This window comes from Rhea americana, unplaced genomic scaffold, assembly GCF_003343005.1.
Source record: "Rhea americana isolate MKP2758 unplaced genomic scaffold, rheAme1 scaffold_541, whole genome shotgun sequence".
In the NCBI taxonomy this organism is placed as follows: Eukaryota; Metazoa; Chordata; class Aves; order Rheiformes; family Rheidae; genus Rhea; species Rhea americana.
Genome location: NW_028186692.1, coordinates 97,105 through 115,060, shown reverse-complemented (window position 1 = coordinate 115,060; position 17,956 = coordinate 97,105). Strand labels below are relative to the sequence as shown.

Sequence of the window (17,956 nt, the reverse complement as noted above, 5' to 3'; positions counted from 1 at the left end):
TAGTATCTATAAAAGTAGTAAAAATAAAAAAAGTCCAAATGCACACAATGGCTTGTAAAGTTGCCTCAAGCTGTACCTCTCCTCACCAACACAGAATTTAGTCCCACATCTCTTACCCAGAAGAGCCAAAAAAATCAATGCTGCCAACAGACTAGCCATGAACAGCTACTAAATGAGGAACTCTAGGGTGGTTCTTATTATAACAGGCTGTTCAAGGAGGGTTGGAGGAGTGTTTTTTCACATCTCTTAGTTTTGAGTGATTGTGCCCTCTATGTTAATTTGGTATCAATGATTCACTCTCCCACAGTTACTTCGCTTCCCTTAGAAATGGATGAAAAGTTTTCTCCTCACTGAAGCGGATCTAGTCTTCCAAAGTAAGGGACCACCGAGAGCTAGGCATGTGAAGAGAAGTTTTCTTGGACATCTGAGACCTCAAAAGCAAAATAAAACAAAGCCTGTCATTCTATTTCTCTTCTGTTCAGTGATGCATCTGCAGTACTCCCTTAGACAAAAACAGAGAGAAAGGTTTCCCTTGTAACTCTGTCAGTGGGGACATAGAGTGTGACAGTTTCCCCATTGAAAAACTTCAGGCAGGCAAGAGGATCTTTCCACCACCCTGACTACATATATACAAGGATTTTGTCAGCATAACTGTTACAGAGAACCACACTCCTATTCAGTATTGCTAAAGTTGCATGCCTTTCTAGGGCAGATCCTGCCTTTGTCTCTTTAGGCATAGGACCATTGTTCAGAACAGATCTTCACCAGCAGCTTTAATGAGGCAGAATATTAGATTTCTCTGCCGCCTTCAAATATTGCACACATTGCCAGAGAGCTTGCTACAGAAAAGTGGCATAGCCAGTCTACTGCTGCAGGAAACCAAGCTGTGAGTATTTGTACTGCTCTCCTATTTTTTTGAGGTCTGCTAAAATTTGCGTGGTTATGTAGGTTCATTTTCATGTCTTGGAGGCACAGCTTATTCAATGCATACAGGGCACAATAAATGAATTCAACATTTTCTGCTATTTTTCTTCCTTCAAAACTAATACTCCTAAGAAAAAATTACTTCTCTCATGGCTATTCTTGTCTAATGCTTTTGGAATATTAAGAATCTTTTCCCGATTTTATGATTTTATGTGCCTTCAATATCCATAAGGCTCTGCGCAGAGCTAACTGTAAAAAAAACAAAACAACAGAGAAACCACAGGAAGATGGAATTTAATAGGCACAATCCTAGACTTGCATTGCTGAAATGTGTTGCGTTAGGTATAGTGAGTTAGATGATCTCAACCTTTCCCTCCCCCTTACTGAGAAACCACTTCTGCAGAGAATTAACACAACATAAGAATTGAAAACTACAGGTTAGAGGAAAAGATCTTTCAGATTGAGCTCATCTTTCTGCAAAAGCAGGTACGCTACACAGCAGCTGACACCTGTTCCTCCCCCAGCACCACATGCACACTCTGCTCATGTCCCACATCTGAATTACTGCTAATAGAGCAGAGAATTCACTCCAAGCCCACAACAGGTAGTGTCTTCTCCTGTCTCAGATGGGTGCTTACCTGTTAGGATTCACAGCTGTCTTGCATGTATTCAGTGTGACTGTATCACTACCTGGTGTCACAGGGCTCTAGCCAACCTGTGGGGTATCCCAGAGATGCATACTATGTTTCGTTCACTTACGGTTTGTTGCCTTTTAGAGCAGAATAGTGGAGCAGGTTGAAGCCTTGACAATTCTGGACAGTGAAGTCAATGTTGGGTACTTCAGTGAGGATCTCAATGATGACCTTGTAATCAGCAGTGATAGCATAATGCAGGGGGGTGTCTCCCTGAGAATCCTATACAAGGAGACCAAAGCAGAGCACAGGTTACCTCACGGAGTGTTGACTCAAACAGGCCACCCTGAGGGACCGTTTGAGACAAGAAGACACAGTGTCACCAAATCACATCAACTCCAAGCCAATCATCCAAAGTCACCAGCGCCCTTAGCTGCTTCATAACCTGCATGAAATCAGTTACTGGGATCTTGAGTCCAGCTCTTGAGTAAGTAAGTGCTAATACATCTAAATATCTTTGGGAGACTGACCCAGCAAAGCCCAGTCCCATCATCATATGCATGTGCCCTAAAAAATGGGCTAGGTCCAATTCACCACTGCCCTTTGGGTTCCTAAATATCAGTCTGAAAATCCTCACCAGACCTTATTGCTTGGAACAGGAGTGTTTCAACACCATGCTTTAGCAGCAGGTCAGTCCTTGCTGGAGGACTGAATCCAGCACAACAGAAAATGCTACTGGACTGAGCTGAACAGATTCACAATGAACGAGCAGACCCCAAACCAGAATTTCAGAGTACTGATGTTAGAGGAATATATTCTCTGTGCAGTGAACAGCAGTATATTTTATTTAGAGAATGAGCTTCAAATTCCACTAAATAACAAATGACACAAGATCATAAAGGCCCTCTGTGCCCTCCCAGGGAAAAGGATGTCCAAAATCCAAAACTTACTGGGAGGTTGACATCACAGTTGAGCTCACAGAGGGCTCGCACCACCTCTGTGAATCCTTGACTAACAGCAACATACAATGCTGTGCACTTTGCATTGTTCAACAAGTCTGTGCTGGCTCCTTTACCAATAAGCACACGGGCAACCTCAGCTTGGTTTCTGATTTAAAAGCAAGGAGGAAGACAGATTAGATTCTACACTGTACAGAGATAAACTGTCTCTCCTTATAAGGTAGCAGAATTTCTTGATTTCTGCATCTTCTCCGCTCCACCCTATCTCCTCTCAGTATTAAAAGAAAGCTTTCCTAATTGGTACTCTAGAATCTTGATTAGTCTGGTTTAAATGAGCAGCAACCTCCCACTCTTGATGCTGATGAATTCTCCCCTGGTAACACCATTATATCTTGCTCTAGAAAATATATGCAGTTACAAAAAGAAAAAAAAAATCCCCAGCCAACCAAACAAAAAATCTCCTACCAAAAATCCAGTCACTCAAAACTTATCATTTGTTCTGATTCCTCCCAAAGTTTCATAGCATGGGAACTGTCCTAGCTGTGGAGGTTAGACTAGCACATTAACAAATTCATCTGAGGCCCTGAAGTTTAAGGGCCAATTTCTAACGAGTAAAATCAGAACAAAGCCATGTTCTGCCACACTCTCCTCACAAAGACTGTTCATTTATATCTACAAATGTCCTTTCAGAGCCCTCTAGGTCTTGTATGAGATAAACCAAAGCAAGAATAAAAAAGATCTCCTACCCAAAAGCTGCATAGTGCAGTGCTGCATCCCCCTCTTCATCCCTTAGGTTGACAGTGGCGTGTGCCTGTAGTAAAATCTTCACCACATCCAGATGCCCCTGATAGGAAGCAATTTGCAGGGCAGTTCTGCCTTGATTCTTTGTGTCGACCTATAGGAAGGGCAGAGACACAGCAAACTGCTGCTTAGGAAAGAGCCTAGCTTGTGTTCGGGTCTTATCTCTATTCTAGAGCAGGCCTAGCAGGATGAAAGTTATTTGTAGAATGGTGGTATGCTCAGAAGCGATAAGCAGAATCTGTGCCCTCTTGGGCCAGGTGCTTTATGTGCATCAATTAAAACGCCAACCTTGTCCCACAGTATTTCGAAAGCGAACTGGACAACACTAAGTCACGAACACAGAGCCGGCAACCAGGGCTCTAACTGCAGCTCAGACACTAAGTCTCTCTAGGCCTACAAGCATGAAACTTGACATCTCAGCCAACAATTTATTTCCTAATAGGATAGGAGGAAATCAGATTAGCTTTGCATAAGGCTTTGAAATGCCAACTCCCCATTCTTCTATGTCACTTAGGTACCATACTAGGCACAAAGGCTAGAGAGTAAATCACAGTGTTGAAGCCCTGCCATGAGACTTTTCAAGAATTAAAGGAAATGAAGAGCAAAGAAAGGATATGAAAAGCAAGAGAAAAAGAAATGGAAGCTACTAAAATCAATGGGAGACTAAGGAAAAGAGTTGAAGGAGCTGGCAAAGCCTCAGCAGGCTGAGGAATGGAACAGTTTTTTCTTTCCTGCAGCTGGTTCTACAGTGGTCAGAACAGTGAGACAGGCAAAACTTCTAACTCACTCAAAACAGTGGGTAAGCCAGTTAAGCAAGAAGGGGTTACGAGGTCAGTGTGTTATTTTCCTGTTTCCACAAGAAGGACAATGCTGTAAAGCTGGAAAACCCTTCACAAGCAATTACAATTTGCACTGCTAAGTGAGCCTCAATTCCAGTCTTCTCTTGGTGCTTATAATATTCTAGCAGAAGTAACATAAGGTATTCCTGACCCTTGGCACATTCTTATTTGAGACAAGTTAGACACAATCATGGATGGATGGCTGTTCTTTTTAACCTATGATAGATGCTCCCTCTTTTCTTCGCATCTCCAGAGGCCCCCATTGATTTTGTAAGTGAAGAACCAGGGCTAATATCAGACAACCAGCCACTAAAATCAGCTTCATAGAGGTTCACTCAGAACCAATCCTAGCGTTCAGTAGCCACCCACCTACCTGCTCCTGCCTGCCACATGGTCACAGCTTTGAAATTCTTGTTACCAATGGCTCCCAAGGATGCTGCTGAAATACTTTTTTCTCTGATTCTCATTTTTTAACCTGTTATAGGCCCTGTGCCCCTTACTGAAGAGGTTGGAACCCTCTCTAACAGACAACTTCAAAGAAAAGTTATTTGAGCAGATGTGATTCTAGCAATTTGGCACCCTGTAAGCACGTAAATTGTTCAGCAACATGCCAAGCCCAGTTCCCCTGCTCACTGTCTGGCTGTCTCAGTCAGACATGAGATAAGACACTGCACAGACATGCACAATATAAGGATCTGGCCGGCATTACTCTTTTCCTTTTCTGACTCAAATAATTCCATTTTTGCAAGGTCATCTAAGGACAGATGCATTCACCCGGCTCAACCTGTTGTTTTATTTTCAAAAATGAGCCACATTCTTGGACATCTTGCCACTATTTTCATACATAAAAATACCTCTTCCCTTAACTCTATGAGTGCAGCATCCATACAGAAAATCTTCTAAAATAAGCCAGCTTTGGAAATATGCAGTAAGGACTTAACTGCAGTTCAGATTTAAAGCCACACACTGATACCATAAGACACGCACATTTAATTTACAGACTTAATCCTAAACTGCAGCAAAATCATTTCCCAACTGTTACTACTTAATACAAGGTTTTAGAAGTCTATCATTTCTCTTCCATCCCTTTCCCCACTCTAGTACAAAATTTTATGCCAGTATTTTAAAGAAGCGCAACAAAAATTAACCATTAAGAATGTCCTCAATACTTGCCTTGTCTGGGTACTTCAGAAGGAGCTCCCGAACTTTAACTGCATTGTTGAGTGCTGCCCAAATGACCAAGCATCCTGCATGGTCTGACTCTGTCTTCTGGGACAGCAGTTTCTCCAAAACAGTGATCAAAGTACCTGGATAGGAAAAAGAAACAACTGCAAGTTACCAGAGCCAAAGAGCGTGTGGGCATGTGTGGATATGCATGAATGTACAACTTGCAGTTGGGTAGTAGAGCTATATAGCCACACTATTGGCCTGCTGTATCTCTAATACTTAGCTCACACAAAGAGCTTTACAAACTTGCTTCTTTTACAGCCTTTGGCTTTACAAAACTGATGTTTAGAGAACTCAAAAGATACAAGAGACAATGCTACAGAAGACAACCCAGGAAAGTCACTACCAAATATTCTGAAGAGGCATTCTTAGCTTTGGGCAGATGCCATCAGGAGGAAATACAGGTCCTTTCAGACCTGCTCTCCAATCACAGGCTTTTGGAGTGCTTGAAAGGTCAGAGGCATTACAGTCCTCCAAGTAGAGCAAAGTTAAAGAGCTTGAGCTCAGGTACAAGTACTCCCTTAAGTTTAAGGCAATTTATTATTAGATATACTTGAGTAAACATTTTGAGATCAATCTACATAGCAAAATTTTAAAAAAGCAATAAGATTCTCCTCTCTCCCACACGGTTTGACAAAACTTCCACACAAAGAATTGGGAGCATATCATAAGCATTCAAGGATTAGTATCCTTTATCCTCCTGCAGAAAATGTAGCAGGATGGAACAGGTAATTGAAATAGCTCAAGGCAGTAGCAAATACTGAGAGAGTAAGGCAGTGCCACAGGCAGCAGAATCCTAAATTCTGTGCTTTCTTCTTAAGACCAGCTTTGCTTTCCCAATAGGGCTTAAGTTGGTTTTGGTACTCCATCTGGAGAAGGACAAGCAGCTGGAGTTTAACACTGACCAAAGAGTGTTGCTGTTGTTACACTGGAGCAATCATTCCTCAACCCTTGACAGACAAGACCTCTCCCTTCTCACTATCTCACTTTTTGATTCCTTTGTGTTCTCAGTTGTCATAAGGTTTGCTTCCTCATCTCTCTGATAGGCTGTCAGACAAGCTGGGTTAAACGTCCAGGACTGTCCTCCAACTGACACTCGCAGGTCTCCATCCCCATATACTTTGATCACTTTGCCGATGTGCCCTAGTGTCTGCAACGGGAAGAGAAAAGTGATATTTAAAAGCAAGGATACAGTGTTTGCATCTCAGAACTAACATAATGCTTCTCAGAGTGGCTTCACAGGCAGCACTCCTGCTGTGCAAAGATAACCATTAAACAGTGACACAACTGCAGAAAGCTCCCACTTTAAGCATCTAAGAAGGTTTTAGCAGTCTCTGTGTTACAGGTTATATACAAAGAGTGTTTCTCAGACACATTACAAATGCCTGGGAAGGAAGCTGGTGAAACAACAAAACATGTTTTGTAGAGTCCTGAGAAAATGGACAAAGTTGGGATTAGGAAAGATTTCCTCTGTACATTTAACTGCTCCTGGAAGACACCCGTATTCTGCTTTGTAGCCACATTGGTTTGATCAGACCGCTTTTCCAACTGGACAATCTTTCCTGCCTCATTTCAGAGAATTAGGAAGGCCATAAGAGGACATGTTTACTTTGGTTACTGAAACCTCTTATTTGACTCCCTGGTAGACAAATCTTTTGTCAGATTCCCCATTAACCCACTTTGCTGTGATAGGACTACTGGAGCAAGGCCAGTGAAGGGCCACAAAGATGAAGGGACTGGAGCATATCTCATAAAAGGAGAGGCTGAGAGAGCTGGGACTTTATAGCCTTAAGAAGCCTTGTTGAGGCTCAGGGGGGATCTCTCCAAGGTTTATAAATATCTGATAAGAGGGTACAAAGAAGATGAAGCCAGATTCTTCTCAGAGGCACCAAATGACAGGATAAGGCAATAGGCACAAACTGAAACACAGGAAATTCCATCTGAACATCAGAAAACACTTCTTCACTGCAAAGGTGGTTCAACACTGGAACAGGTTGCCCAGAGAGGCTGTAGAGTCTCCATCCTCAGAGATATTCAAAACCCAACTGGACATGGTCTTGATCAACCTGCTCTAGCTGACAGTGTGGGACTAGATGAGCTGCAGTTCCCTTTCAAAGTCATCTATTCTGTGATTCTGTTACTACATTACCAATAGTGCTAGGCAACATTTCTTTTGCAATGCCTCAGCAGTACCAGAAAGGCCTGTGCACTGACTGACCATCAGGAAATACTGGAGGGCAATGCAAGCCCAATTAAAATTACTAATTGTACAGGAAGTTACTGGACTGTCCAGAAACTGATGCACACTCACAGGTGTCATTTCATCTGTCCACTCCCCATGACCAGATTGGAATCGCTTCACTGTTTCCATATCATCTATCACACGGACAACATCACCAACCCAAAAAGTGTTGAGCTACAAGACAAAAAAAGTCATAAGCTTTTGGGGGATGAAGCCAAGAACATTACCACTACAAGCAAAGCAAGAACAAAAATGCCCCTCCATTCCCCCATGCCCAAATGCCAGTTAAACAAGACATTACAAAACAGAAGTATCACAAATAAGAAATTCACAATCACTGTGCTGAAAAATAAACATAGTTCAAGGGTTGAGGTATTTCTGTTATAAGCAGGCAAATAATTTGGGACAGAACAATTTTCTTCTTTTCTTTCTTCAAAACATTTATAAATAATACCAGGATGAAGCACACAGGGAATTTACCTTAGTCATCCCCTCACCATACCATACTCAGCACTGGGGGTTTTAATTCACTTTAATAAGGCAATTAAATCTGTTTGTTACTTAAAACAGGAGTGAGAAAGCAGAGTTTATCTGTACTGATCCTTTGTTAGATGCTTCCTCCGCATATTGAGCTAAAAAGGGAGCACTGTGAAAACACGCTATTAAGAGTAGGCTGATTTTTGTGCAAAAAAATTATTTCAGAATTTTGTAGTCTTCCAGCAGCTCCTCCCATACATATTAGCCCTTTTTCTAAAGGTAGAGATTTCAAGCCATCAATCCTCTGAGGAAGGCCAGAGCTAACAGCTTTAGAAATGCAGACATAAAATTAGAAGGGTTGGATTAAAGACTTGGGCCATCCAATACAGTCAGGTGATGTTTGAGAAAGAGACACAAGAGCCAGAAGAACATGAAGACAAGAGAACAAGCAAGAAAACAAAATGAAGAATGGTACATCACATACGAGAGGCAGCTACAGAAGGATGAATTATTGCAACACTATTGTTACTAGTATTATTAAAGAAGCTGAAATCAAGAATTTACCTTAAGAACTTCCAACACTTAAAATCCAAATATTCTTTCAACTGGACAACCTAGTAGCTCAATTCCTGCACTCTGCAACCACCTGGCTTAGCTTTGATGGCTTGCAGGAAAATTAGCCTGGCTCTATTGCTTTTAGAACAGCAGTGTATTTCTTTGGCACTTGACACACACTGTGTCTTAACACAGCAAGATAAATTGATGACTGTTCCCTGCAGCACTGCTGGTTCTGGCCAAACTCACCTATCAGCACCTACCTTAGTCAGAGCTCCAGGGTGGAAAGTCCAGCGAGTTTCACTGTTGAACTGGACCCTTACATCCCCTCTGTCCGTGATTCTGTGTACAGTCCCTGTCTGGCCAATGAACTTTTGATGGGGAGGAAAAAAAAAAACAAAACATAAAACAGAACAGGGGAAACCCCTTAAATAAATCACTTTGCTTAACAGCGGGAAAAGCAGACAACCAAGGGATAGGTGGCTAAATAAGTCATCATTTCTAATTCACAAAGTAACAGTGCTCCCAAACCTGTTTTAATGATATGCAGTTATTTGCTTTTCTGCAAAAGGAAAAGACAGCTTAAGAAACTCCTTTAAAGTAGCAGCATACTGGGAGGAGAAAGGTGATAGGAATGCAAAGTGTGAAAATGCTTGAAACTTGGGGCACAAATCATCCTCATCTTTCCCAACGGCAAAGGGGTAGAATCTACAGCACTGTATGGCAGTATAATACCAACAAGTCATGCTTTGAGAGACGGGGAAAAAAAGCAGGACGGGAGACCACAGAAAACAAGATATTGTTCTATAGTGTAGTACTCTTGATTCTGACTAGTTACAAAAAGTAATAATTTCTGATGTGAAGGGAAGCTACTGTTTCTCTATTTAATATCCCATTTCTGGTGTTGTGAAATGCAGATTTAAATAAGTGCAAAGTGTAATGATGTAGCAGACTACCTTAGCTATGCAAATCAAAAACTATGGTTTTGAGATTAAGGCCTCTGCAAGAATAAGAAACTCATGACTCTCTTAACAGACTATTTAAAGTCTATGTTAGATGAAGATAAATCCCTGTCAGTCAGGCTAAAGTAGAAATTGATGCTCAGTTAATAGATCTCTGCACTGAACCTGAAATTACAGCTTTGGTTGTCATTTTAAAGCTTGACTTAGAAAAGACAGCTTGGGGCAGTTTAGGTTAGAATATATATATATATTATGTATCTACATAATTTTATAGTACTGCTCCATATATCAAAGCTTCAGGGGAGCTGCCTCAGCATCAGACCTGCAACTTTCACATATGGCAGGCTTTTGGGTCACTTGTAGCTTTTTCATTTTAACTTTTCCTCGTTCTCCAAAAGGACGCTTTTATAGAGGTGACTAATACAGGTTCAGAAATAGATCTTGCTGCTGCAATGATGAGTATCCAAAATGTGGTTTTGCTTTTCAGGAAATGTACTGCACAACAGCACTACTGTCTTCTTCAGTAAGTGAAGGTAATTTAATCTATTTTGTGTTAAAACCCAAGAAGTTAACTTAAGAGAAATGAAAAGCACAGATCTTTTAATGTAAAGGGCAAATTTATTCATTTAGCTGTCATCATTTCATTTAAATGTAAGTTCACATCTAACATTYGCAACCTCTGGAGTCTTCCATGGTAAAATTGCTCCTTGAGATTCTCTACAGTAGTATTAGATGTCATTTCTTCTTCCATTTCCTCTATTGTCTGACAATATTGTTTAGACAACAACAAGTGACAACAGACTGATCACTCTTCAAAACAAAGGACAAGACACCAAGCTAAGCTCCAAAAACACCATATGGGCAGAAAAGTCAACCATATTCAGGGATACAGCCTACTGCTGACAAACACAAATTTTATTAGCATTAATATATGCAACAAAGGTAGCCAAACAGGGAATGGACCCAAAACTCCATGGAAAAGATCTCATTTGAAAACAAACAAATCAGACATGAGTTTTTTGCACTGGCTCCTGAGACTTTGGAGCAGCTCTTTTGGCCCAGCTCAGCCTCAGAAATTGTACAGGGCTCCACACGGCAATTCTCATACAAGACCAATTTATCTGAACCTAAAAACAAATCTGATTCTAGTGTCCTAACACTGAAGAATCTATATTTTTATTTACTTAGCACAATATGGTAACAGAAGCTATTATGTTACACAGAGAAGTTCTGTCAGCTTCCTAGCCAGTGGTTACGTCTGTAGTTTAACATAGTGACTGATAAATTACTCAAAGAATAGGAACAAGTAGAAACATACCTCAGCCATTTTAGGATTCCAGCCACCATGGCCCTCTTGCATCTCCCGCAAGATGTCAATGTCCAGCAGGCATTTCACTTTGTCCCCATGCTGGAATGGATGCCTGTTTGTACTTTCTTTCTTCTGCAATTCAGCTGGTTTTCCTAAAGAGCAGAATGACACCGCTTACACACATGCAAGGTGCAATAATATGCTTTGTCTCTCATTTGGCTTTATAAAAAGAGTTGCAAGTTAGCATAAGCTTCATTGGAGCAGAATGGTATAAGAATCTTTTTCTACCTGCGGAGTGTACCATACACACACACTGTGGGGCAGCATTAGGTAGGATTAAGAATATTATTCTTTCATCAGAAAATGCTATGGGTTATACATGAAGTAGTTCTAACAAGACACAATTCCGTCCTTGCTGGTGGAGAACACATTTTAAAGATGCCTCTCATGCAATGTCAGACTTCAGCATCTCTTCTTAGCAATTCTGGTATCCATAACTGTTGCTCAGCAGACACCCACACAGCATTCAGAATGATTTCTCTTCCACAGGTATTCAAATAGCTTGCTTTGTGGAATACCATCTTCATAGCCTTTCTGCATTCAGGTGGCTCATTCCTGAAAATAAGCTCCTCAATCAACCCTTCCCTTCCCTGACGCTCTGGTCAAGTTGCTTAAGGAGAGAAAAGAAAGATCTGACTGTGTTGCAGCAACGTCACTAACAGTCCTCTGTTTTATTTCAGTGGAGCAAAAGAACATCTGATTCAAAGAACACCTAAATTACACCTTAGCAAGTCCAGAAACACACTCAGAATGAAAGTACTTTTCATGATTTCACTGAAGAATTAAGAAGAAAGGTGGATTGTGGCATGTTGCCAATACAGATATCACCTTTATCCTCAACCTTTTCCTAACTCCCTGTTGAGCAGGTATTTGGCAGCTCTGTTCTCAGAAGGTTCCCTTTTGTCATATTCCCCTCCAACATACTTGTTGGTCCACCAGACCCATAATATCTGCTTTCTGAAAGCACACTGAACACCAGTTAGAGAAATGCCTACCTGAAGAATGAAAAACTTTGGATTAACAAAACTGACACTAGATTGAATTTTCTGGTGACAAATGCAGGCACTCCCAAGGATTTTCATGGATTTGCATCAGCAAAAAATTGTATCAGCAGAAGGTCCCTCTTTGTTAAACAGCTGCAGGCATCTGATGATCTGATATGATCTTACACTACTACAAAACTGAGCTGCTTTGCTAACCGTCCTGTAAGAAAGGACTATATTGACATGCATTTTTTTTAAAAATGGTACACATTATGTAAGAACATTATCAAACTAACTCCTGATTTTGTGTACTCCAAGCAGAATAGCTTTAATGTCAGGAAAATAAGAGATTGGTATGGCAGCATGAGTCTGAATTTCCCAACAGAAAACTCACTCCACACACCTAATTTTGGGAGATGTTCTTTGTAGTAAAAGCCACCAGGTGCCTCCACAACACATTTCAGGTCCACTTTCCCCTTGTGTCCAACTCTGTAGACATTCGTGGTACCATCAGACCACGTGACGCTGGCCACACTACGTCCGGTCTCTATATCCCAGCCTCGAATATCAACCACACGTCCAGTTTTGCCTTCACCACCTGACAGAAAAGAAACAGAGAGAAAAAAATATCTGGCTTGCATTCTCAGACACCAAGATGCAGAAAATCACCTGACACTGGGATGTTTACTAAGATACAATTTAATAACATTTATCTTAACTAGATCAAACCCAAGGAGAAAAAGCAGGGCAAAACAAATGGGAGAGGAAGTGCAGAGCCCAAAGCTCCTAGGTGGGAAAGATGAAATTCTGACAGAGAGGCTGCTGCCAGAAAGGATTTCTGCACGATCCTATATAGAAGCTCACAGGCCATCTTTACATGATGAACATATACAGAGGCCTGCTTCACTCTCAGCAAACTGCTGCCTGAAGCAGTGCCTGCCAATCAAGTGTTCTTCATATATAAGAAAGAAGCAAATGAAACAAAAATAAAGTCAGGAACTTATACATCCTCCTCATAACCATCAGCTGCAAAAGGCACAAGGTCTCAGTCATCTTCCTAATTAAGGAAGTTAAGCTATGAGACAACTCAGTTTGATCTAGCTCAGAGAGAATCTCTGCATCAAGCTTGTGGAAAGACAGCCAAGCTGTTTTCTTTGGAATACAGATACACAAAAGTTGCATTTTGTAAAAGCATAAAGGTCATTTCTCCTGCTCCACAGAAATACTGCCTAGCCAATGCATGGTGTCATGGCACCACACTGTGGCAAGGTAGAAACACAACAGCATTGTAAAAGTGACCCAAGATCCTTCACTTCTCTCTCACACTGGTCAGGTGGGCAAATACCAAGTACACTTTATTCTAGCATTTCTCTTTACCTGCCCAAGCAAGGAGGAACACTGCTGAAATGATCTAGAACACAGGAATACATCTGTGAGCCAATAAATCTGTCTCATGCAAGAGACCATGCTGTATTAACACTGAACCTAGTTATACAGGTTCAGAATTTGCAGATTCTGTTCCTTATTCTTCTGTCAAATCTGCAGGAACTTGGGCAAATCCCGGCACTGGTTTAGTGCTTTTCCAACTGCAAACAGCACTCTCTGTCTATCTCACTGGCAATTAGAACATTATTGGTCAGACAGTAAGGTTCTAATTGCCTGCAAAGTCTTGGAAATTACCAGGTTAAAGGAATGAACTTCCTCATATAACCGCACATTCATCCAAAAAGCATAACGCAAACTAGCAGGCTTTATTGATAGTTCCATCAATGAAAAAAGCAGGCCTTCAGTGGATTAAAACGAGAACTAGAGACCCCCTATGTATCTTGATTTTTATTGGAAGAAAAATTTTAAAGTCCTGTATGCCTTTAGAATCTCTCCCTAGAAATGGCAGGTGGAGCCCAGTTCTATATACAATTCACACTGCAGTCAGTTATTAGATCAGCACTCTAGATATCCACCCACATGATTATTATCCAGGAAATTACAACTTAGGTTACCAAAAGCATTTCTGTGATGTAACCTTCCCAGTTATGCCTGAAGAAAGACTTCTAGGTTAGAACTCAAATCGTAGCAAGAGGGCAGATAACAGGAATTTTCATCTTCCAAACACTTTGCAGATAGACATCTACCCAGGCCAAAATGAATCAAGATTACAGCTCCTGAAAAAGGAAGCGGCATCAGATATCCATTCTTAATGACCAAAGGAGAAGAGAGCCTCTGGGCAGTACTGGTGTTCAAGGACGGCAACACAGTGATCTTGCAGCAACACTGTGCTCCTTTGTATTACTAATGCGGACAGGTTATAGCAGATTGCTGTTGTCCTCTTCCCCTACATTTTTAGTCTGCAAGAAACCTGGCAGGTATCATTGGCCTTAAATTAGTGCAGACATAAACTGACAAATGAACTTAACATTTGCTTGTGACAGCAGGGATCCAGACAAAAAAGGTATTCTCCCTCTCTGTTCAGATGCTCTTCTACAAAGAGGGCACTGTCAGCAGGTCCAGCTTCCACTTCAGTAGTGTTTGGACTCTGACAGATGGTAGCAAGAAAGAAAAAAAGAAAAGAAAAAAAAAAGAAAAGGCACTCAGAAGCATTGAGTGAAAAGTTTCAAGTGACTGAAGAGTTACCAGAGTCCACTCTGAGCAGAACACAGAAAAAGGTTTGGTTACTTGGCAGGTTCTCCAGCAGCCAGTGCAAATTTCTGCAGAGGGCTTGAGGTGACAGGAACAATAAAAAGCCACAAGCCAAATAAAAGCAAGACCATTCTCAACTAGCTTCCATTGCCCTTAACAGACACACAGAATCATGGAATTAATTAATCCACAAGATTATTTATTACCTGTATTTACATGTTACTTCCTTAAATGGAAATAGAGAGCTGATGACTTTGTGCTGTTGGGAAGCTAAATTCAGAAGAGCACTGATAAAAAGAAATTTGGGTGGATGCAGCTCCACCAAAGATAAAATAATATCAGTAGTGACTAGCTGACTATCTGGCTTTGCATTTCTTCTTACTTGTTTTGCACCTACCACTGCGTACAGGTCACATTCATTGTGAGCAACACAAGTTTCAGACATAGAAATATTGACTTGTTCTCAAAAGGATGGGCAAGCTGTACTGAGCATAAACTTCTTTTGCTCTCAGACCATTTGAGTTATCTCCTGCACTGAGCCCACAGCTACAATAAAGGGTACAGTCAACTTTGGGAACTTTTGGTTTTACAACTTTATTATTTAGGAAAAAAACATGCTGTAAACATTTCAGTATGTGTAAGGCTCTGAAATAGAAACGGACAGTAGAATTTCCTTAACACTGATGCACCACACATACATTGCTACCACTGAATTAGATATAGTCTGTATATCTCAGGGCGAGGTCTAGAAAAGGCATTCTTGTCCCTTTCCAGCCTGAAGTTATAATTCAGAAATATAGAAAGTAGAAACCCACAGCAAACACAGCAAACAGAGCTCTTCATTGGATAGCACAGCATAGGGCAAGGCTTCATCTTCTTGTAAAGATGGTGTACATTTATAGTTCTACATAAGACCTTCCAGGATGTTTCCAAGGAGTTTTCACATCTATGAAATAGGAGCAGCAAAACTTCCCCCTACAGACCCCAAATGGAGTCTCTGACAAAGATATGTTTCTAAATAAACATAAAACAATAAATAATATTAATACTCTATGAAACAGCAACCTGCATCATCTGAACAGCTCCCACAGAAGTTACTGCTCAGCACACATGTTTTTAATTATCTATTCAGCACAAAGGAAAAAGAAACACTACAAAAATAAAAATCAAAAGGTGTTTTACAGAGTATCTCAGAAAAAGCTTACCATCTTGGTTACCCCACTCCCAGTCTGGGCCACGGACTACTTTAGCCCCTTGGAAAGTCCCTTTTAATGTGATACGAGTCAAATTCTGTCGGGGACTCACTAGGACCCTGAAAAATAGAACAAGAGAAAATAGATTCATTTATTGTTACTATTTATACTCTGTAAATCTCTGTTCCAACCAAGATCCATCATGTTAGGACCACATCTACATACAATAAAGCATGTCCTGAGTTCTGAAGAACATGAGAGAAAAATCAGAGAAAACAGCAAAATAGCTGAACAGAGGCTTTGATCCTAAAAGCTAGTCTCCCCAGGGAGGTCAAAATTCCTAGGCACTGTTCCACTGACAGTAGAAAGACAACCAGCAGTTCATACACTAGGCTAAAAGTAGAGAAGACACAAGTTTATCATCAAATACTATTAAAAATTGTGAGACTCAGGGTGAGCTTTAAAAAAAGCTCAGAGTTTCCCTCAGCTATAGGATGCAGATACTTGGGGATATGAACATGAGTACAGGTACATTTCCACGAGAGCTAGTATATTAAATATTGAACATATATTGAACATACATCAAACACAAAGTTGAACATACATAAATCTGAAGTTTCAAAACAGTTACATTCATTCACTCACACACAGCATGCCTTATAGTGAAGGATAAAAAGACCATCCTTCTTTTAGACCTTCAGGCTCCTGAAGGGGCTACACAGGGCAAACCCAAAATCTAGTAGCTCCAAAAGGAAAAAATACCACACACATTCTACGGCATGCAAAACCCACAAATTATATCACGGCAAGTTAGTTTACTGAGGGCAAGATACGACTGTTCTGAATGGGTGGAAATTAATTCTTTTTTCTATTTACTGGTATTCTACAGCACAAGATACAATGCTTGCAAATCAAAGCCAACACAGTCTGACTTTAGTAACTTCAGCTCATTGACCTACATCCCTACACATGGCAGGAGCTGCCCTACTATGAATATCTTCAAGCAGTCTTAAACATCATAGCAGGAGGGTGCTTCATTACCAGTTGTGCCATTTATGCGCATTTATGCCATTCACATGCTCCCCCAAGAACACTCGTGTCAACTAATGTAGGTCTCAGATAGTGAACAGGTATCTTTAAAACAGAACCCTAAGAGATGGGAGGAGGAGAAGAAAAAAAAAAGAAAAAAGACACACAAGTAAGGAGGTCAAATATTCAGCATAATAGGATGAACATGCTAAATCACAGTTCCAGCTGAAACAAGGAGTTTGATCCCTTGTCCCCTTTCTGATTGATACCAATATTTTGTGATGTTCACACCCCTCCTGACTTGCAGTCATATACAATAGGGAGCAAGAGAGATGAAGTCACTGTTAAAGGGTTGAATTCAATTCCTGCTCTGCCACAGGCTTTGAGCAAATCACACTGTAATTTCTATATCCCTTTTGCAGAAGAGAGGTTTCATTCGCTCAACTGCTACTCAGCTTGGCCATTCAGGCTGTGGACTTTTTAGGATAAGGCTTATCTTTTAACCAGGGCTAGCACAATAAAGTCCTGATTTTAGCCCAGGCACCTGAAAGTTGTCTGTAAAATGAATGACAGTAGGACAACTTCATCCTCATGTAAGAGACTATCTTCTGTTTAAATGTTGGGGACAAGGTATCATAATTGCCTACTTTTCCCAGCCTCACAAAAATTTTGACCTTGTATTGAACCACATTGCTGATCAGTAATTCAATAAAATGATGCAAGAATCAGATGTCCTAAGCCAATTCTTCTTAAGTTTAATCTAAATTGCCATGTTTTGCTCCAAATACTGGATAGCAACCAAAGTTATTAGTGTTGCAAAAATACCCTAAGGATAAATTTAATCACTGTGATAATTAAAATTGTTATTAAAGGCAATAAGACAGCCATTCACAGTCAGGAGCCATTTCTGCCCTAGAAATTCCAATTATATTAGATTACTACAGAGTCCCACAGGAAAACATTTCAGAGTGACTGTACAGGATGAAGCTACATCTCCCTTGGATATGCCCAGAACCACACCCTTGGGGGTATTGTGCCTATGCTCACTTTTCAAGGAAGTGCTTACCTAGCTCCTTCTATCACTGAGAACTATGGTCACCCTCAACACTCCAATCAGCCAAAAAAAA

At 40.7% G+C, this 17,956-nt stretch overlaps 1 protein-coding gene across 3 annotated transcripts in view; it reads right to left on the bottom strand.

Annotated features, from left to right (window-relative positions):
* The window catches only part of MIB2 (MIB E3 ubiquitin protein ligase 2), a 52,407-nt gene that overhangs the window by 10,622 nt on the left and 23,829 nt on the right, over positions 1-17,956 (bottom strand). For 2 of the 3 annotated variants that reach the window (XM_085318580.1, XM_085318581.1), the window contains exons 4-13: positions 15,813-15,919; positions 12,374-12,568; positions 10,937-11,079; positions 8,920-9,027; positions 7,694-7,798; positions 6,370-6,532; positions 5,329-5,462; positions 3,262-3,410; positions 2,507-2,663; positions 1,684-1,838 (exon numbers count right to left, since the gene is read on the bottom strand). In XM_085318580.1, the coding sequence (XP_085174706.1) occupies positions 1,684-1,838; positions 2,507-2,663; positions 3,262-3,410; positions 5,329-5,462; positions 6,370-6,532; positions 7,694-7,798; positions 8,920-9,027; positions 10,937-11,079; positions 12,374-12,568; positions 15,813-15,919 (1,416 nt within the window). The remainder of the gene's footprint in view (positions 1-1,683; positions 1,839-2,506; positions 2,664-3,261; positions 3,411-5,328; positions 5,463-6,369; positions 6,533-7,693; positions 7,799-8,919; positions 9,028-10,936; positions 11,080-12,373; positions 12,569-15,812; positions 15,920-17,956) is intronic. The other variant, XM_085318582.1, reaches the window with a different exon arrangement.